The sequence below is a fragment of the Zeugodacus cucurbitae genome, chromosome 4 (assembly GCF_028554725.1).
Source record: "Zeugodacus cucurbitae isolate PBARC_wt_2022May chromosome 4, idZeuCucr1.2, whole genome shotgun sequence".
NCBI classification, from domain to species: domain Eukaryota; kingdom Metazoa; phylum Arthropoda; class Insecta; order Diptera; family Tephritidae; genus Zeugodacus; species Zeugodacus cucurbitae.
The window spans coordinates 21,225,485-21,248,459 of record NC_071669.1 but is presented as its reverse complement, the minus strand read 5'-3'; the positions used below and the strand labels follow the sequence as shown (position 1 = coordinate 21,248,459).

The window sequence follows — 22,975 nt, the reverse complement described above, 5'->3', positions numbered from 1 at the left end:
GAAGTGTAGTGAGGCAGACGTGTGAAAAACGCGCGTGCGACACGTGTCCATTGCCGGTACTAAAATCTAAGATGAACGCTTGGCGATAAATTTGCTGGAGCAGTTTTTTGTTTACTTTTTATTTGCAGTTTCTTAACTGTACACGCATTTTCTAGCTGCTGCCGGCAATTTACGTGTATAAGTATGTGTGTGTGAGTGTCTTTTTTATATACAAGCACTGGCAATAAATTTACAAAAATAAATCTTGACATATCGAAAGCATGCTGCCAGCTGTGCGCTCCTTTTATTAATAAAAACGAAGAGCAGGCAGAAAAACAAAATCAAATTAATGGTGCCATATTTTGATTAGCGCACCAAAATAATGCGAATATTTGAGAAATTGCTGCTTTCACATTTTCTGTGTGTTATTAGAAAATAAGCAGAGGATGGCAAAGCTTTCAATGGGAAAAATACAAATTTGCATAATCAGGTGAAAAGTAAATAGCAAGGGAGTACAAGCGATATTTTCGAGGAATACTTAATGTTTTTGTGGGATGTTGTTTACATAAAACTCTTTGATTTAGTGGTAAATTGTGGATGCTATTAAACTGAGTGTCAGTGACCTCAATACGGAATTGAAAATACATTAAAATTTGTTTGTAAACACTAGAATGGAGTGGAATAGAACATCAATCAAACATTGTAAAGATGAACTAGGTTAGGATAGGTTAGGTTATATGGCTGCACAGCAGAGGGAAATACCCTAGATTATGAGAGATAGTGTTTTGTGTAGCAAGGGCCACCTCCGTGGTTCTGCAAAAAAGCGATTTTCCTTAAGCCAGAAGGATATGGAGACTGTGCAAGTGCTAGGACTGACTTGGCTCCAGCATTTACCCAGCTCAGACGAGACCCACCTATCCAGTAGTAACGCTCAACAGGTTACCGGTACTCCGACATGTTCCCCAGATCGATCATGTTCATCAGCAACTCTGTATAAGAGAACTGTGGGACGTCAAAAGAACAGCTGGTACGACGAAGATTGTCGTGTCGCAGTGGAGTGGGATAGATACCAAGAGCTGTAGAGGAAAGCGATAAAAGAGGCCTTAATTCGTAAATATGATGAGCTTGAGAAACATGTCGACGAGGCGTAACGAACGAAACTTTTACGAAACGATCCGGCGACTAACAGAAGGTTTCAAGACCGGAGCACACTCTTGTGTACTAGGTGATCTAGTGGTGAGTCTAGAGTAGTAGCGAGTTTGTGGAGGGCACACTTCTCCAGCCTGATGAATGCCAGTGAAAGATAGCGAACCCGATACTTCAATCGATGACGATCGAATAGTTGTTCCATTGAAGTAACCCAACCGTTTCTTATTCTATGTTGTTCCCACCACATAGCTTTTCCATCGGGATGATTGGACTTTTGATTCGATGACGAATCATGGTTATGACGCCAATCGAATGGTCGTAGCCCACGGAATTTGAAAATTCACTTTATTTTTTGAACAGACCTCGTATATTTAAGCTCAGCCCAATTGTCAAAAATATGCCTCTTGTTTGTTCAACTCTCCACGCTTCCAAGTTCCCTGAGAATTAATGAAACAATTGTAAATGCATATATTTCGTACTATACTACTTGTATTTACGAACGTGTTGTTTTCAAATAAAACTAAACAAGGGTGAGGTAGACGTCCCTAACCTTGCAAGCTCATCACTCTTAAAACTTCCTACCCAGAACAGTCTAATCGTAAAGTAGCACGATGTGTCTGATAGTGAATATAAGCATTCCTTAATACAGCGCATAGTCTGCGAATTCAAGGCTAGTGTCGGCCTTCTACTATCAGTAGAACGAAATTGAAAAAAGTTGCTAAAATTTTCCCGTCAGTAAACATCTTCAATGAATATACACTAGATTGACAAAATTTGTCGATTCTCTATTGGGGGTTGAATACGAACATGCGGTATCTGCATAGAATTAAAAAAAAACAGACAGATCTGAACACATATATCACATCAAAGGATTTAGCTTTATTATAAAGATAAGGTTTTGCCATTATGTTTAAAAAATGATTTCGTACAAGTGACCACCGCGATGGGCTCGAATTCCACATCGGTTTATTTGTCTCGGATATCACCTCACGGATAGAGATAATAAATCCATTGGAAACTAGGATGGGTGTAGGACAAAAACACAAAAGACTGACATCTTCGGCAATCACGAGATGGCTAAATATACGTCATGGATACGAAAGAAGGAGTTTTCGTTACCATTGCTTCCTCAAAAGATTCGACGCGTTTTCACTACTACGTTGCGATTAACGGAGAGAGATTCGGCTATACACTTTTTTTGGTCAAACACTGAACACAGGGGCTTCGAAGATATTTAATTTCAATAGTCCTTTTTGTTATGAAAGGAAGAGCAACTTTGGCCCAGATGGTCTCTCATATATGCATATCGTACACCTATAATTGTATAGCTTTTTTGATTACATAACGAACAATAAATAATAATGATATTATTAGAACAATTTGTCAATAACTTGTTGTACCACAAAACAAAATAAGTTTATGGACCGAATTTTCATTTGATATTCGCTGCTGAATGACAACAAAATCGATACATTTCAATCGGATGCTTACTGTTGATGAAAAATGGCTCAGTAAAGAAACCGAATCACGCTAAACTACCCCACTACGGCCAAACTTAAATCGAACATGTACTGTTATCAACAGGACAGTCTGAAGGAATTAATTGCCAAGAACCAGTTTGGACTTTAGGAGAAGACTTGTGTTCAATCAGGGCAACGCCGGGTCAAACTTATCGTTAGTGCCTCCACAAAAGCTCCGGGATCGTGTGGTATATCCTTTTGAATTCACATTTTAGTCCGGGCCAGACAACTAGTAATTACTACCTCTTCCTATCTATGGGTAATGATGTTGTTTGTAAAAATTTCACATCCAGAGAAGCCTTTAAATATTGACTATGAAATTATCTTCAAAATCTTGTAAGAAGTATAAATAATCAGCTAAGAATCGGCGAAAATGGCCGATGCTCATCGCTTAACCTGAAATACATATGTTTTTGTTATTTATGTGCTGTTTTCATTATGCCAAATGACAATATGTTAAAATGGTAAAATATATTATTGTTGATCAAGTTGACATTAAATCTCATTAGACAGAACTTTACAGCTTGCCCCGATTTGACTAATCATTCTAAACGAAATGGAAGTACATATTAACAAAATTGTAATATCTTTAGTCAATTTAATATCATTACATTTGAAATAATTTAAATCTATCACATTATTGACCAATCAATATTTTTTATTGTGGTTTAAGGGGTCACATGGGGTTTGTCGCGTAAAAAATAGCCTATTTTCAATATTTTTTGCTATGTAAAATAATATTTATTTAATTTATACTTTTTCCTGCTTTATAGATACATATTTAAAGAATAATTTCGCAAATTTTCAAAAACAAATTAAAACTCCTCCATTACGACGTCATTTCCGGTGACCCCTCGGAAAAGAGGTGCGTCCGCGTTGACAGCATAACTCCTCACCGGATCATCCAAAATGAAAAAAACAAAAATAAGTGTTTTAGGTAAGACCATAAACGCGTGCTTGAACAAAGGAAAGATAGAACAAGTAAAAATTGGAACTTTGGCAGACATTTTTCCAAAAAAAAAATAAAAATTTCGGTCAAATTTGCTTGAATATTTTTTTTTAAATAGTTGTAATTGAAATTGACAATATTCTTGAGATGTTGTAGAAATTAATAAGCCAAAAAACAGAAAATCGATTTTTTGAATCCACGAAACCCATGTAACCCCTTAAGGCAATATAAGTTTAGAAATCTATGGTAAAACCTTCATCCAAGTTTGGTCTTATATTCATTTTGAATTGTGAATCTGGTCAATCCAAATCTTATTATCTTTTGAGGTTCAATAATATTTCATAAAGGGTCCAGTGGAGGGGATATCTTTGTATAAAGTAATTGTATAAAGTTCAAAATGAATAGACCTGTGTCCTATATGATGTGCTATACGATGTAAACAACTTTTAAGTATTTTTGAAACTACTTTTTAAGATCCTCTCACCCCATATAATAAATAAGTTATTATCCGTCTTTAACTTTTTTCGATTTTTGATAAGCAGACAACACATAACATGGTTAGATTTAATATCCAAAATGGTTGTAGAATCTTTGCGTGCTTTACATAAAGCAACTACAAATTTGCTTCCCCCGTTTTCCAATAGATGTCTCTAGGCTTGAGCATCGATTAAATCGATTAAATCGTTTTATATCGATCTTGGACATTTGTGTCAACATTAACTCAACAAAATATTTGTAGAGATCTGTTTGCATCCCAAACTTATTCTCAACTGAAAATGCTGCCAGAAAGATGGTCAAAAGTAGTAGCTAGCGACGGCCAATATTTTGAATAACATTTTTGTAAACGTTTTTATACAAAAAAGCCTTAAAACCTTATAATGGAGAATGACCATTTGAGGAATAAAAAGTCAATTTAATTTACACTGAAATTTGTTTTTAAATTTCTTAAGGCGCTATACCAGTGTGACATTTCGATAAAATCGATTTTTTTTATTTTTTTGCTTATTCGATAGTTTATACTTTCAAAAATACCCTGTGAAAGCGGAAAGGTCTTATCTTGAATAGTTTTTGAATGGTAGCATTCTAAAGAGCGACCGCTCGCAGGCATAAGCCTATATACATAGTCGAAACTTTAAACGCGTTTTTCTCGAAACGACTTTTCTCAAAACTGCTGACATCATAACTCAATGAAAAATTGGCCGATTGACTTCAAATTTAAACAGAGTATTCTTGAATATATTTACTATACAATGACCTACTATATTTTTGATTGGTTGAAAATTGTCAATTTGGCATTTAAAAAACACCATTTTTTACCTAAAAAAACGATTTTTTTTCAGAACTACGTCATTTTGTAAATTTTTGATATTTTTCAAAAATCGTAGGTCATTGTATAGGAAATATATTTAACTTTAATATCCTTTTTGGGGGCGGGGATAAAAACCACGCACACCTTCCATACAAAGGTTAGGTTGAAAATTACTAAAAAGGCGTTAACTAACTAAGAGAAACGTCGGAAACACTAAATTTCATATGAGAAATGTCAGATAGAAGCTGCACTCAATTTTTTTTACAAAATGGAATATGGGCGTGGTGTCGCCCACTTATGGGTCAAAACCATACCTCAGGAACTACTCGACCGATTTCAATGAAACTTGGTTTGTACTAGCTTCCTTACATCCCAATGATATGTTGTGAAAATAGGCCAAATCGCTTCACCACACCTACTTCCTATATACCAGAACTTTGAAGACGATCTGAATCGTTTACTTTACAATATATAAAGTAAGCACTAGTGAAGATATCGGTGCAGAGCTTTGCACAAATACTACGTTTATAGTGTGGCAGCCCCATTTTAGGTTAGGTTTTCAAGACCCCATATATCGAACACGAGGACCTCGGTGCTTCTAACCTAATATTATGATTTTCAACTTTCAGTGGACTTTATACAATATATATGACGAATATGTGGGTCAAATTGTGTATTATATAATATAAATAAAGTTAAATAAATAAATTGCGAGAGAATAAAATGTTCGGTTACACCCGAACTTAGCACTTCCCTAATTGTTTTATAATATTTTTGTAAAAAAAAATTTGATATGTTGCTGAAAATATACCTTATTATGTGCAACAAACTTCGAAACAATCGATCGAGTACTTTCTTTTAAAAAAATTCACGAAAATCGCCTAATTTTTCAAAGGTTACACTGGTATAGCCGCTTAAAGCTTTCCATTATTTCTATCAATTTCGAACTTACCAGTACCATTTTTCAAACACTTCTCCACTCGCTTTAATACGAAAGACACTTAAGAGATCAATATTTTTTAAGCAAATAAACGAGCCATTATCTACAAAACGAAATTTCTTGGCTTTGACTATCTACTAAACTGACAGCTTTTACAATTTATTGCACACTCACTACCACACAAATACATACAGAGATTCACACATCTGCACTTCGAAAGAAAGCAATTTAGAATAATCGCAGAAAGCAAATCAACGATGTGTTTAAGCTGGGGAAAGTGCGACCACTTTAAGAAACAGACAAACACGCTTCGCCACTCAAAATCACGCACACACACTCACACATACATATATGCTCACATTAGTTTATGTACGTATGTGAGTATGTGTCCGCAGACACTTAGTGACGTCTGCGTGTAGTAATGTCTTTGTTCGCACACACAACGAAATTAAATAAACATAAATAATTGGATTGCCATTTTCAATTGATTGCACTCAGCACGCGTAGAATGCTGCAGATAATTTCCAAGCGCTGATGAAAAGTGTGCAAAGCGTGCAAAGTATGCCATACGAAATTGATTTTCCAACTGTCAGCGACTGAATGACAATAATAATAGTATTAAATAACACGAAGATGCAGACGGCAAAAAGTAAAGTAAACAAAATAAAAGAGCTGCAGCATTTTTCCCCCTTTTTCTGTGTGTGTGTGTGTGTGTTGTCTCTATGGCATTATCGGCATGTTGCGTATACGCAGTGTCGCACACGGACTTTGTGTTGTGGCGCTTACAGCGTAAGCGATAGCAGTCAAGCTGTATTGAATTACTTGGCAAACATATAGCTCAAAATAAACACAAAAGCAACAAAAACACACAGACACTGAGTGTCTACTTGCCGCAGCGTCTCACAAAAGATACTTAGATAAATGTGCAACAAGGGAAAAAAGGGCCAACAGGATGTGTGGACAGCTCATTGCGCACAGCTTTTATTGCATTTAATGCTTACTTCTTGTTGTTGTTGTTGCTATTGTTGTTATTTGCTATTTGTTCGCTTGCTGGCACTCGAATGAGGTTAGCGTAAAAATAGCCATCGCATGCCATAAATGTGGCAACGAGGCGTGTGTGTGCGCTGACAGATAACATTCTACGAGTACTCCAGGTCTTCCAAGTACTCGTATGCATCATAAACTTTATGTGCCATGCAATGTGGCAATAATATGGCAGGAAGTAGAGAAAAAGTAACGTTCAATGGCAGCCAATATGTCTGCGCAAACTTTCACAGGCTTTAATATTCGCAATTGGGTTTTTTTCTTCAACTTGTGGCTGCCTAAAAGTAGGCTATGCATGCGGCAAACTCTTCAACAGCTGTCATATTATAATGCAAAGTAAATGCCAATAGTTTTGCATATCTTCTGCCTTGCTGGAAGGGAGATGTATTTATATGCAAATTTAGAGTTTTTTTCAAGTTATTGTGTTTTTCTTATTTTCTAAATTTCATTTGGTTAGTTTTCGAAGTATACATTAGGGAGGTGATAAAAATTTAATTAAAAATTTGCTAAGTTTTTCCCGCTCAAAGCTACGGATAATTTCTCAAAACAAAACATTGTCCTTTAATAGAAATAATCAAAGGGTTCGTCCATTCTAGAGCTCAATAAGAAATCTTAACTTTAATAACTACTTAACCCTCTCATTCCCAAATTAAATTGCGCGGAGCTACAATTTTTTTAGAATAGATATATAGTAGTCTTAACTCAAATATGAAGTGATAAAGTCCTATGTATCCTCGTTCATTAGTTACAGGACTTCGCCTATAGTCAATAACTAAATTATTATAAAAAAGCTAAACAGTTTCTCGTGATTGATTTTTTTAAATAACTCTCTTATCTTTATTTATATATAGTTCACTTGATTTTAAAATAAAAAAAATTGTTTATGTTTTTGAACAATTTTTGTACAACCAATGATACTACAGTGATCTGGTAGTTGAAAAGTTATTCCTCTATCTAACTTTGCTGAAAAGACAATTTCTCCCACAGGTTTATCCAGTTTGGATCCGTCCGTATTAGATGCTTATCTCTGTGTCTTTATCCACCTCGCTCCTTTACTTTAAGCCAAATATTTTTTTACCCAAACTAGCTTAACCACTTAAGGCTTGTCTACAATGTTCAAATGGTCAAAAATCAGATATCTGCTAGAATCTGCTTAAGCTTATTTATAGAATTGTTCTATAGAGAAAGACTTAATTCAAAATCTGAGTTCTTTGATCGCCGTATTCACCATTTCAATTCAGAAACAAAGTTTCTTTGACACTTATAGTATCTAATTTCTAAAGACAACCCTCAAAATATATTCACTCAAAAATAGAAATAAAGCTATATATTACAAATGTTTATGGAGTTTTATTCTATTATTGTTGGTATCTTGGCTGTCGCAAAACCACAACCTTGGAAACAGTGATTTAAAACCACGTTGACTGTTTGAAGACTCGAGTTGAATTACTCAGTTTGCATTTTGATTGATACTCAAAACGAGGTGGCCAATGGTATCGGCAAGATGACTGATCTAAATCGAAATTTTTAATTTTACACGGGTTCAGCTCACCGTTGTTGATGTCGATAAGATATTTTCTAAAACAAAAAGTGAGAAGGATACTTCCGCTCTAAATGTCTAGATAACCTTAGCACACTCAAAATGCTTTGACTAGAGTCGCCAAGAAAAGAAGTAGATTCCATATATCCTCAATAATAAGATCCAGCGTTATCCACTTGTTCCGAAGTCCGTTTATGCAAATTGAACCGATTTGGAATGGAACTACTTGCTTTCGATATTTTAAATTTCAGTTTCAAGGTCTGGCAAATAATTGTAAACGGACTTAAGGAACAGGAACTGTTCGCAATCAAGTTTTTTCTACATAATCCATGGTAAAAGAAACCTTCAAAAACAATAAATTCAACTTTGTCTGACAAGGTGAGATCTTAGAAAGGGAAATGAAGTCTCCCAGTATGAAAATGTGCTTAGTGGCAATACGTGAAGGTTTCGGTGAATTTTACTTGGATCTCTGGCCATATATGGTAAGTTAGCTTCTTAAAACTTCACTCCCAATTCCTTCGAATACTGTTTAAATCATTGCATACTGAAAGCTCTCTTTTAACTCAATGACCAACGTTTTATCGATTGAGACGAGATATACACTATAAGATATTTTGATGAAAACTGGCCTATTATGATGGAAGAAACTCATTTTTTATATTTAGCAAAGCTTTGCATACGCTTCACTAAGAAGCGCAATTAATTTATTAAAATTTCTTGTTCCATAAAATCTAAGATTCTACATAAAACTTAGTCATAATTAAATATGTTTTTGAGTTAATAGAATAATTCCTATGATGTTAAAGGTATCAAGATTCACATTGCTGACATTCATCTTTTATTCAGGAGTAAACAAAATTGTAAAAAAACCAATTAAAATTCCGTTTCGGTTTCCCTTGACCTTCAGTATCATTTGCCAACATTGAACCATCAGAAGATCAACGTCAAGTTACTTAATTTATACAATTAATTGGAAGTATAAAAATAGGTATTTTCTCTTTTTAAAGCATACTCTTTGGCGCTAAATGGATTAGCTCGGTGCCACCAATTGCAAGCGCTTAAATATAGGCAAAAACCAACTATTTTTTCAATCCCTGCAATTACTAAGCGCAATGTTGGGCACGTAGCCGCCAGCTGTAGCAGTGCTTTAATTTCGCTGCATATCAAGTATCTTCACTTTTTTAGTGCGCGCTCTACACATCGCACACTCTACACTCGTCATCGCTCACCACTCTCTATGGTATTTACTATTCACTTTTCATTTTTGCGCTTTCATAAACATTTCCACAGCTGTACGCTGTTCGCTATGTGGCTCACTTAAAGCTTCACTCACTCGCTGGCGTTGGCAGTGGCGTTGGTGTGTTTTTCTAGGCTCCTACTTTTTATAACGGCATTTTACAGTTTTCAACAATGCTTTGGCAACGCGTCTCTTGACTTTATGCACAGCAATAAAAAGGGGTTTTATGGCCTTGTAAGCGATTTGCGCACATTTTTTATTACTGCTCTCACCGAAGTGTTGCGAGAAATTAAAAACGAATCTGTGCAATAAAACACTGAGGACATACCATTTAAAACACGCCGTTATTAATCCCTTTATTTTAAAGTGAATATCCCACAGTGGTTTGTTGAAGACGCAGAAGAAGTTTGAAATATGAGTGGTTATGTAATAGAATTCAAAATAGCATTTTTTTGGATAAATTCGTGTTAAGCAAACCGTTAAATTTATCTTATTAAAACAGCTTTTTCTATGTCTTTAATATTCTTAAACATTTTCATTGTTATAGGGCTTCAGAAAACTTAGTGATTATCGACTCGAACAAGAAACAGAAATATTCTGACATACTCTAATATATCATATGAAATCCAACGTGGAATCACTCTTGCCAGAAGGTGCTACTTTGGACCGAGTAGGCAATTGAAAAGTAAAAGGCTATCTTGACGAACCAAACTTTACAAGTCGTTCATCATTACCGTCCAGCTTTATGGTCAGAAGCGTGGACAAGGTCAACATCCGATGAGACGGCACTAGGAGTTGTCGAGATATAGGTTTAACGGAAGATTTATGGTCTCTTAAACATTGGCTTATCTTTTGTCAATAATTACATATACGGACGTGGATGAATAGAGTATTTTAAGAATTACCTATTATAATAAGGACTTCGACTCTGCAGAGGAAATTTTTTTTTAAAATTTCACATTTATGGGTAATATCGAATAAAGCATGGACCCATAGTAGCCAACATTAACTGAAAACCTAAACTCGAACCGACAACCTGGGTGGAAAGATGAAATTGACTTTGACGAACTTCTGTATTTTCTAAGTCTCCACATAGTACCAACCTCCTATTTACTTGTCTACTCAAGTCTACCGAACTTCTATCCCTCAGAACCTTCCAACCTTTTGAAAATAATATGTTAATTGAATCTAATATTGGACTGCTGGAAATTATTTAGGCAGCGTCCATTCTAATAAAGTCGGATCAACGACACCAGAAAGGATCTTGATTTATAACCAACCAAGGGTTATCTGGAGATACACAAATTATTTTGGTCTGTATTTTTCTGACAAATTAATATCTATGGACGCGAATATCAGAATACATATTTTGGCAAATATAAGTTTATATATCATAGAAATTTTCCTGTATTTATTTATCGCTAAAATAATATACTCTTTCTTAAAAGCGAATGGTAATGTAAATTCGATATATTTATTTTAAGTTATCCAGTCAGACTTGTGTTAATAATTTCATTATTTGGGTTGCAGTGGAGTTTTGAATGACGTCCGCTTATTTGCAATATCACTTTATAATAGATATACTTAAGATTCGTTGTGATAGTTTTTATAGTATTTGAATTATTATGGCGAATTGATATTCTGATTTCAGAAGAATGAATAAAATGTGATTGCGGTAAACTTTTCTGTCGAGAAAATTATTTATTCTTTCTATCCAAATTAAATCTTCCATAGAAAGTTATTTTACTTTTCGGCTGGAAGATATTTCATATTCTGTTCACTAATTTTAGGAGACAAATCGACATTTTGAAGGAAAATTGTATGAAAATCTAAAAAAAATCAATAAATCAGTAAAATGGAAGGCAGGGTGGAATACAGCAGATAGATTTTTTTTGCAATATATGTATGCATTATATTCTGTCCAAAAATTATGAAAAAGTTACCATATACAAATCAATAGCAAAACTACTGCTATATCAAACCACTGTCATGAGTTACTTTATTTTAGATTTAAATGCTCGACAAGTCCTGTCCGGAAATCCATCGCAAAGTTCAATGACTTTTAGTCGCTTTTACTTAATATAATGTAAAATTTAAACGCCTTTATGTTCATTCACCCAAAAAGCTGACTGGATTTATGACTTTCTTAATTGCCTTTCATTTAATTATACTAAAATTAATGGACAACACCTCGTTAACACCGTAGTTAAATTTCATGTTACACATAATTTATGTACAGAGGCAACAAATTTTTAAATTTTACAACAATGATAGCATATTACTACATAACGTTAATTAATGGAATAATGATTTTTGCATTAAAAATGGAAATATGTGAAGAGGTGAAGGTAATTATGTAAAGTAATGATTATCATATTGAATATAATTATTTTGTGTAAATAAGAAATGAAAACTAATGATTACAAAATATTTAATGAAATATATTTTAATTTTTCGTTTGAATATGAAAATATGTATGCAGCTAATTTATTATGCAAATACCGTTAAATGGACTCAGCTTTTTTAAATTTTAATGAAAATTCTCTGATAACAGGAAGCTCTTACAACCGAGACTATGTACATATGTATGTATATATTTGCTAGACTTGTAAATTCTATGTTTGTACTACAAAGTAGCAGGATTACAGTTAAGCTGCTAAAAAGCTTATTTTCAGATTTCATTTACTTACTTGTCATTCTACACAAGCCCTCGTACTAGCGAAAAAATCAGAATAGGCAAAGATATATACATACATATATTTCCGTCTTTGGCACGCACTCCCTCTTTCAAAAATTAGTAGCTGAAAAAATTAATGTCTTCCACTTTACACCACTCCTACTTATCCTCAACTTTGCTTCCATGGCATGCCTGATTCCGTTGGCTTGCGCGTGAAGTGTGATAAAATTATACGCATTGTAAAATATTTGTGCCCTGACAGCAATGAAAAATCACTACAGACATTGTCATTACTCAGCGACTGACTCAGTGAGAGGAGGCAAGTGATTTTTAGTGCCTAAACGAAGGTAATTGAAAAGAAAAATGTTGCCAAAATAGACAGGATATCATAAAGGTGCTTTGTTAGCTTGAGGGAGAGAGTGGAGGTAGTGAAATGACGTCAGTTGTTTGGGTGGTGGTGAGGGGTCAGATGAAAAATATGACAATTAAGGTGAAATGTAAATCAATTTAGTGATATTAACTAAGAATTTAAACCAGTGTAGTGATATAAACTAAGGAACCAATAAGTCTAAATTTCTCTCCCCGTGAGAAATTCAAAGCTTTAACCCGCGTGAGATACTTTTGACAGAAGAAAACTCGACAATTTATGAAACAGTTCTCGAGAGAGAAAGTCATTGTTAGTTTTGGATCGTGTGAAATGAATTTTCTTAGAAGAGGCTCTGAAGAACTTCTTGGTGGAATCCGCTATAGTACTCTGAAGCCTTTGATGTTCCCAAAGAATTCACTATTTATAGAGAACCTTATTGAGGAATCATGGAATACTGAGTAGTTCTAAAGGTTTTAATCAAATAATGGCTGGAACACACTGTTTCTATTTCTTAATCGTCTACTAAATCTGTACTTATTCTCTCACTCTGCATTCCAAATTATAAAAAATATAATTAAAGTATTATATTCAGCTCCGATCTATCCATCAAAAGATTTGGTAAAGATCTGCTACAAAACAGTGTAGGAAATCAAAGCAGAATAAATTTTTTACTACTATAAATTATATGCGATGATCTTACCATAAAATCTCAGCGAGTTTTGATATTACGAATGCTCACAAAAATGAAAGATATGAATGAATCAGAACAAATGTTCGCTACACAAACAATGTCTAGGCAAGCAACAACAATATGTATGGGCGCATTACCTGCGCATGAAATAGCGACCTTTTCCTAACACCCTTCAATATTTCGGTGATGGTTGCATACCTGCAAGATCACTCAGAATTTCTTTGACCTTTTTGAAGTTTATGCAATTCTCATATGCCTTAGATGTATTTTTACATAAATAGTTCACTTTAACGCGTTGTTAAGTTATCGCTTCTCGGCCTTATGGCTAAGATCAAAGTGTAGTATCTGTTCTTATCAGCTTAACATCTGATAGATCCTCCATCGGAGGACAACAAATGTTAAACTGATTTTTGGAAATCGACGGAGTGTTTTAGGGGCTTGCTCCACCTCTGTCACGGGTTGGCCCGGTATTGCAGTACCACCGGGAATTCGGCCCAAATATTGAATGCATAACAAATGTTTAAATGGTTAGAATATACAATAACTAGATATTAGTAGTGATGAAGGTATGGTACAGATTTGTTGTTATTGGTTAACTCAACCGAAGTTAGTCTATGAAGCGCGACATATAGGTCTTCTGTAGAATAGGGATTGTATTACAACTAATATTGCATAATATTTAGAAAGCATAGCGCACTTATAACAAAAATCAAGCTATTTGTAGGTTTAGAAATTTGGAAATTTTAAATATAGGTTTCTAATTCAACCAATGCTTTCTTTCACTCACATATGTTGTCGAATATCAATATATTATATATTCTTCATAGAAATACTCCCACATCTTTATTGCATTATTTTATTGGTTGCCACTTTATTATTTCTATCTGTTTGCCATAAAATTCAGACCAACTGTCAGTTCCAGCAACAATATGCAAAATGAAGAAAACTATCGCAGTAGCAGGTGTGGACGTTTGGTTGTGATAGTTTCTGTTTTTTTTTTTTGCAAGCTGCCAATATTTCGCTCGTGGCTTATTTGAATATTTTCAAATGCCATAAAACTGGCACAACTAGAGACACCAGTTGGGCACAGCTGCTCTTGTTGTTGTAGACTTGAAATGCCAAGTTTTATTAGTTTTCTGCATAAAAGACACAAAAATGCAATAAATCGAGGAATTTTCATCGAAGAAGAAAATATTTATGAAATTATTGCTTTATGCTGAAATATTACTATGTACTTTATTGGAAGCAAATAAGTTTTTAATATGTTCTGCAGAAATTCAATAAGTAAATATTAATAAGTTTTTCGTTAAGGAAAGACCATACGTATCATATGTAAACTATCGGGTGCGTCAGTAGTCTAGTAAATTATGGAAATATTGGAAAACAAACTCCTTCATATGAACCGTGAGACATCTAACTTAAGACTAACTAAGACTAAGGGTCATGCTTAAAATCTTATCGATACTAACTGCCTTTTTATAGATCGAAATATTGGCCTCAGATGGTCCATCTATTGAGTCCAATAGAGGGCGAATGACACGAGTGAATGTTTTTCTCCAAGGTCTGATTCGAAGCAGGATTGTCAGCGTAGACTTTAGACTTTACATATCCCCACAGGAAAAAGGCTAACGGTGTGATATTACACGATCTTTTTGGCCAATCGGCCGGCCCAAAACGTTAAAATATCTGCTCACAGAGGTGTTCTCTCTATAAATCCATTGATTGATGCGATGTGTGGGAAGTGGAGCCGTCTTCTTGAAACCAAATGTCACCGAGATCACTAGCTTAATTTCAGGCAGCAAATAGTCGGTCATCACCGCGATAACAGTCGCCATTGACGGTTACGTTTTCACCGTCATAATTTTTGAAGAAATATTGACCGATGATTCACAAACCACACCAAACCGTTGTTTTCTGGATGAAATGACAATCTCTTCAGGTTGCCCTTCGTCGTAAATGCGCCAATTTTGCCTGTTTATATACCCACTGATCCAGAAATGGTCCTCATCGCTGAACAGAATTTGGCTCGAAAACGTCGGATCTTCTTTGAACTTTTCAAGACCCCATAGATCGAAGCGATGCTGTTTGGAAAGGAATCCGCGGCTTCTGTTTTTGCACAAGCTATTGTGTTGAACAATTAGTAAAAGTTGTTCATTCGTACCAAACAAAAGTACCTCTACTAGAATCATCCGTTAGATGAGTTCACAAAGCTCAGAGTGCTCTAATGGTATCCGGAGTCCAGTACTGGAGTGGTATATGCAAATTTTACCACGATTTTTTGGGCATCAAAGAAAAGCTAGTTTGCTTTCATTGTAGAGTCTTAGTTCCCCAACGGCACTAAATTTAACTATTTTTAGCTTATAGTGGCCATAATAGCGAAGTAGTTGATCTCAGAGCATGGTTGCTGGTCATTATAATACCAAGAAATATCAAACTCTCTCCAACTACATGAAACATAGACATAAAAATTGTCTCCTAAACGCTCAACAAACATTTGGACTCCCCTCCACCTTAAGCTGTAAAAATAATTACGTCGTTTCATTCGTTTATCGAGACATTCCTTAAATAGTCAAACCGTTTACATATAGATCTAATGGTTCTCGGTATCGATAAGAGTTCAAACACATCGTAGAACCCGCAATCAATCTCATTTTAATGTCCGCTTTTCGCGAAGTACACTTTTTAAACTGAGTAATGCAATACTTCCCGCAACATCCCCTCTACCTCTCTTCTCAACTACACAACCCAACTACAAAAACAATTTATGCTGACAGCATAAAATATGTGAAATTAAATTATGCTTGGCATGGATAGCAGGAAACACCAATAAAAACAACAGCAACAACACAACAGCCACACACAACAAGCGACAGCAGAGTATATAGGCGAAGAGTTGACGTGCGAAGCAAGGAATGCAGCTCACATTACATCTTGCTGGCGGATATTGCATCCTTTGTTGTTAATTCAAGAACTTAAGTGAAAGTAAATAGAGTCAAAGTGGACGAACATTAAAGTAAATGATGACACTGCTCGCTATCGCATGCAAATACTCTCGCAGAACGACACGGATACGCTCGTAATGCTGCGTGTAAATAATTCTTCTATAGAGAAGAGATTCAAATGGCATTTAAGCCGGGTAATTCTGTTTCAATATGCAGAATGCAATAAATTGGATTTTGTGGGTGGTGGAAACTTAGAAAAGCTCTGTGATACATGTAATTACTTTTTAAATCAGCTCAACTTCCTACTTGTTCGTACTAGTAACATAACTCTGTGGTTGGTAAGCAACATTTTAAGAGTGTTTTTCCTACTTTGGATATTTATTTTGATTTTGAACTATAATTATTAACAATTTCTAAAAAAACAAGTCCTAAAAAGTCTATAACCTATCGTTTCTATTTGGTATCTTTCCACAAGAATTTATTCATATCCATTAAAGGCCTTCTGTATTGATCTCAAGAGAAGAAACTAAGAAAAACAAGTTCATGTAACATAAAGCAGACTTTCTCTCTACCAAGAATAATGGCTTTATAGTTACTTCTTTCCAAATGTATTTGAAAGAAGAATATATTGGTTCGTGACGTCATGAATAAGTATCTCATCATTCCCTTTGTTGCGATTTGGCGGCATAAAACATTCTCCAAATAATTCTGAGGAATGCTGCCGATTTGACTGTCCTTGGCCGGATATGAATTCGATCCGTTCCGGTTATGTAGAACCGACTGTCGTAGGAACGTGGGACTGTCATCCCTGTCCTATTATGCCGTGTAGAAACATAGCCGATGACAACCCGAGATAAGAAAGTACTTGGAGCATTCGAGAGAACTGTTCTCCGCAAGATCTTTGGAACCGTGAGCATGATTGAAAAGTACCAAAGAATGTGAAACCATGAACTGTATGAGATCAACGACGGCATGGATATAGTTAAGCGCATAAAAATACAACAAATGCGCTGGTTCGGCTATGTAGTACGTAGGGAAGGCGATGCTCCACTGAAACGATCCTTCGATTCGAGGCACATGATCGGACAATGGAACTAAAGGCGCCCACGCATCCAATGGAAATCCAGGAACTTGTCTGCACTTGTAATGTACAATTGGCGTGACTTCGCAAAGGATAGAGGCAACTGGAGAAGTTTTACGGCACAGACTGACAGTCGGTTGTAGGGTCAAACATGAAGAAGAAAACATAATGAACGAAGGGATTGACAGTTATTTCTCATTATAGCATCTTAACTATTCGTGATTTTCTACAAGTTTTCGACGTCATTGACATTCTTATATTAGAATAGTTTTTTGTCGGGTTATTAGTTATGTTGCTTATGACGAAGTTAGTCTCCGTCGAATATGTGGATAGATTCGACGTAAAAATCTCAGTAGTGTTTAGTTTTGCTATGGAATTGTGTCAGCTGATTGCTTTATATCTCTCAATTTTATTTCTCAAGTGCATTAAAATCACAGGATTCTACAAGATGGTATTTCTTCAAAACATAAATCTAAAATTTTATTAATTAAAATTTTAAATGAGAAACCAGTTTTTGCCCTTCGCACTGCTGAAAACTCGATTATAGATCAGCTGTTATACATTTTTGTTTTCGCTTTCCATAAGAAGTTGGTAAATTTCACCACGTAAAATCAGCGCTTTAACTGAGCAAAATCCTTTAATTGATCAATTAGCTCCTGTGCAAAAAGGCTATTAGTTTAATAAATAAATAATTTAAGCTCGCTATAAGCTGTATTCATCTTTGTTTGGAATATATGTAGATTCTTATGATCCGATAATTAGACGAGGGAAAACAGTCAAATCATTTGGTAATTGAGCTTGAAAGTAGCTTATAATCGTTTACCACTTCCGAGTTTCTTATTGAACAATTACTTAAAAGTCAATTTAATGATGTTCATTAATGCTCTTCGAGCGCTTTCAAAGATATTACTTTTCACTTCGTAGCGAGCGAAGTAAGGTATGGAACTCCACAGAGAACACTCTAACATTTACAGCACAGTCAATTTATATACTGATAATTTAATAACTGACTCTTCCAAAATTTGTAAGGCAAAGACCCTGAAAACTTTCACTTATGTGTATGGAGTTCTTTTTTTATACTCTCGCAACAAAGTTGCTGGAGAGTATTATAGTTTTGTTCACATAACGGTTGTTTGTAACACCCAAAACTAAACGAGTTAAATATAAGGTTATATCTGTCTGTGCAAGCTGTAACTTGAGTAAAAATTAAGATATCTTAATGAAACTTGGCACACTTATTTTTTGGCACCATAGGAAGGTTGAGCAAAATCGGACCACTGCCACGCCCACAAAAGGGCGAAAACCGAAAACACATAAAGTGCCATAACTAAGCCATAAATAAAGCTATGGAAATAAAATTTGGTATGAAGGATCGCACTATGAAGGGACATATTTGAATGTAATTTTTTGGAGAGGTGGGCGTGGCCGTGGTCGTTTTTTTTAGCCACTTCTTAATACAATTCAAAAATGAAAGAAATCTGATAATAACCACGCCCACCTCCCATACAAAGGTTAAGTTGAAAATTACTAAAAGTGGGATAACTCACTAACGAAAAACGTCAGAAACACTAAATTTCACATAAGAAATGGCAGATGAAAGCTGCACTATTATTTTTTTACAAAATGGAAAATGGGCTTAGCGTCGCCCACTTATGGGTCAAAAACCATGTCTCAGGAACTACTCGACCGATTTCAATGAAACTTGGTTTGTAATAGTTTCCTTACATCGCAATGATATGTTGTGAAAATAGGCCAAATTGCTTCACAACCACGCCTACTTCCTATATACCAGAACATTGAAGACAATCTGAATCGTTTACTTTACAATATATAAAGTAAGCACTAGTGAATATATCGGTGCAGAACTTTGCACAAATACTATGTTTATAGTGTGGCAGCCCCATTCTAAAAATCGCTGAAATCGGACCATAGGTTTTTAAGGCCCCATATATCGAACATGAGGACCTCGGTGCTTTTAACCTAATATTATGGTTTCCAACTTTCAATGGACTTTATACAATATAAATGACGAATATGTGGGTCAAATTGTGTATTATATAATATAAATAAAGTTAAATAAATAAATTGCGAGAGTATAAAATGTTCGGTTACACCCGAATTTAGCCCTTCCTTACTTATTTTTATTATTTTCTTTTATTTCTCTATTTTATTCTTCTTAATAGTTTCGCTATCTTGAACCACGCAATGTACAAAGCGCCGAACCAAAACTAACCTCTTAAATCATAAAGTTGCGCTGAATTAAAGTTATAGATAATAAAATGGAGATGAAAAGATAAAAAGTATTTGCTATTGTGGGAAAGGTTCTCACCACTTGCTTTCTCAAATAGTTAGAGGTACATATATAAAATAGCTGTTCTATTAAAGCGCAGTTAGTTGGAAGAGTTTCAGCGTGATTTGGGGATGAATTAGAGTAGGGTAACTGCGGTACTCGTGATGACAATTCTTTCAGAATATAAAATATTTATGTTTACTACTTACGTATATATATTTATGGGCTCTTAAAGCTACTGAATGCTCTTAATGCGCAACTCATCTTATTCTTCTTTATTTTCAGCTAATCTTGATGGCGTATTACGAGCATCATATATAAATATATAAAACCATAGACCAGCGCCAGTAGGACATTCGAAGAACCCCAGACGTGGAATTAGCAGACACAAAAACCGAAAACAAATGAAAGCCAAATAAATGTTGTAATAAAGATAAAAGTGGGGCGTGCGAATGGAAATTGAGTAATTGCAAGCAGTGATATATACATACATACATACCCACAAGCATATTATTGTGGAAACATACGACGGCAAGTAGTAAGTAGACATTAAATAGGCATATTAGAGGTTAAAATCAAGCGCCAAGAGCAAAACACGAAGCAAATTATTCACACAAGATGGTCACATATGCTTTAAGGCCAGCGGCTCAGCGTAGCTAAAAGAATGATAGCGTGAAATTAATAAAATATTAAGAAAGTGAATAAGCAAAATGTATTTAGAAAGCGCACAAAGCGAAAAGGACACTCAATTACCAGACTCGGCCGAGTGGAGGAAGGCGGCTGGACAAATATTATTAAAATAAAGTAGAATACTAAAAGTAAAAGCGAAATGATAATAAACTGCAAAAGAAAGTGCTGGAAACAACAACAATAAATTCAAGAAAAAATGAAGCGTGGTAAACATAAACTTGGTACTTGTGATTTGCATTGAAAACAGCATTACCTGCACTGAGAAAGTACTTAAAAATAAAGTAAGAAATATTAATTAATAAAAAAAAAATAAATAATTATAATGAATATAACGAAATGCTGAATTTGCTGCACCTCATCTTTCTCCACTGCGCAGCAAGCAAACAACACTGCCAACAAACCGACTACATCATGCCAAATCTACTTACTTAAGGCATAAATTACCAAAAAATAATTAAGAAAATTAATAAAAATTAATAAAATTAATGCATAACAAATAGGTGAAGACATTTTACGCATATTCGTCACACTTATATGCCAACACACCACACCTGAATATATAAGTAAGATACATACTTTTTTAAAACACTGTCAACGTTGGAAATTTTGGATAGTCGCAAATTAACACAATTGTTGTTGTCACGTAATGAAGACATTCCCCTGCACGTCAGCGACGCATTTACTATCGTTATCGTTACCGTTATCGTTATCGCGATCATTATTTGTCATTATACTTTTACTTCTAATTGGTGATTTTCATTTGTACAACTTGCCATTGCCAACAAATACGTATATCCGACGTAACTGTATCGGCAAAGCAGCAGCGGAAGTATTCACTTTGGGTTATTTAACCGGTTCACAACGAAGTCCCGGTAATTTGGATTATCAGCGACCAGGTAAGTGGGGGAATATTTGTATAAGCACTTAAAAAATAGCCTTTGTATCGATAATACAAAAGTTACACTCGAAGTTATTACGAAAAGCTTTAGTTCCAATAGACTGTTAAGCATTAACCGCTATTGACCCCTATTAGATCTTAAATGATTCCAGTAATAGTCTGACTAGTCAGACTGAAAAGGCTATTAACTGACCTTGATTGAACTGACTTGAAGGCGGTAGATCGCATTCTGAAAGTAAACCAAGAAAGGGTTGAGAACATTTTATATTTCTCAAAGTATTTTTATTCTGTGATCTTTAAAGCCTCTAAGTCTACTAAGAATTTATCAGTTCTTCAATCTTTGGTTTGCGATTGTGCCATATACCCCGTAGCCCAATGATCTAAGAATCTTTCTCAGATGACAATCCCAGATGACAATCCAAAACTGCATCTAAAAAACGAAGAAGTTGAAGTCATGGACCCTGCTGGGATCTATCGAATATGCACCGAACTTACTACCGCCAGATCTTGGCTTTGCTCTGTTGAAATTTAAGTTCAATATAAGTATGATCAATCTTACTGATACTCGCCGAAACTCAAATCCTAGGATTTATTTTCACTTCCTGAAGGATATGTTGTGCTTAAATCTTTCTTGGGCCGAGCAAGATGTTATTAAAGATGTGCGTCTATATTTAGCTCTCTTCATCAACTTCAATAGAGCGACGGACGTTAAATCGCCTAGACTTAATGTTTATGGTCTTAAATATTAGGAGGTTATATATTACGAAAGTTCAGAGACACGAAGTCGATTCGATATGATGTATTTTGGCTGACTTCCATCTAATTCTTCTTGTGTAGTCCAATCTCTCGAGTCCATCAGAGCTCTGCTTTAAAAGGGATTGTTATCAGCACCGATGAACAATCTATGAGCTAACCTCTGGACTAAAAATATAAGAAATGAACCTGAACAATTTAAAAAAATCCGTATAAATAGTACCTTACTCGATCTACTTCAGTTTTCACTACTGGTTATTACAATGATTTCAGTTAATACTTTTCTGAAGTTGTTTACAATATTGGAGAGTAGAATATAGGCATGGATCTAACCTTAAATTGGCTAGTCTTAAAGAAAATTTATAAAAATACATTTATTCTTCTCTGTAATTCATATCTCTTGATTTTCACCCACCAGGCATTACCATCTCCGGCGCCATCACACTCGCCGTCTCGCAAGTGAATGCTGGCAAACTAAAAGAGCTCGGTCACTCACTGGAATTCATTGTGGCGGAGACATATGGTGATGAAGTGGCGAGCATACGACAAACGGCTTCGCTGTGGACACGACAAGTAGCCGGCTACATTGGACCGCAAGAGACGTGTGTACATGAGGGACGCATGGCGGCCGCTTTCAATTTGCCAATGATTTCCTATGTAAGCCAAGACAGCTGTCAATGCGTAGTACAAATTAATAATTATAACTTTAATATTTTAGTATTGTATACACCGCGACACATCCAACAAGCAGGACTTTCCCACTTTTGCACGCACGCGACCACCCGATACGCAAATCTCCAAATCGGTTGTCTCACTGCTATTAGCTTTTAACTGGACGCAGGTGTGTGGAGTTTGTGATTATAATTTTTGAAACATTAGTATCAATTTACCGACTTTCTACTTTAATTTTAAACCTCAG

At 35.2% G+C, this 22,975-nt stretch overlaps 1 protein-coding gene and 1 non-coding gene across 4 annotated transcripts in view; both read left to right on the top strand.

Moving 5' to 3' along the window:
- Positions 1-22,975, top strand: part of LOC105217308 (guanylate cyclase 32E) — a 114,486-nt gene that overhangs the window by 64,851 nt on the left and 26,660 nt on the right. For all 3 annotated transcript variants that reach the window (XM_054228832.1, XM_011192247.3, XM_054228831.1), the window contains 3 exons: positions 20,001-21,301; positions 22,475-22,713; positions 22,775-22,897. In XM_054228832.1, the coding sequence (XP_054084807.1) occupies positions 21,052-21,301; positions 22,475-22,713; positions 22,775-22,897 (612 nt within the window). In that variant the 5' untranslated portion in view covers positions 20,001-21,051. The remainder of the gene's footprint in view (positions 1-20,000; positions 21,302-22,474; positions 22,714-22,774; positions 22,898-22,975) is intronic.
- Positions 13,708-13,905, top strand: LOC114804646 (U2 spliceosomal RNA). Its single transcript, XR_003752780.1, has one exon. It is a non-coding gene; the product is annotated as a U2 spliceosomal RNA (small nuclear RNA).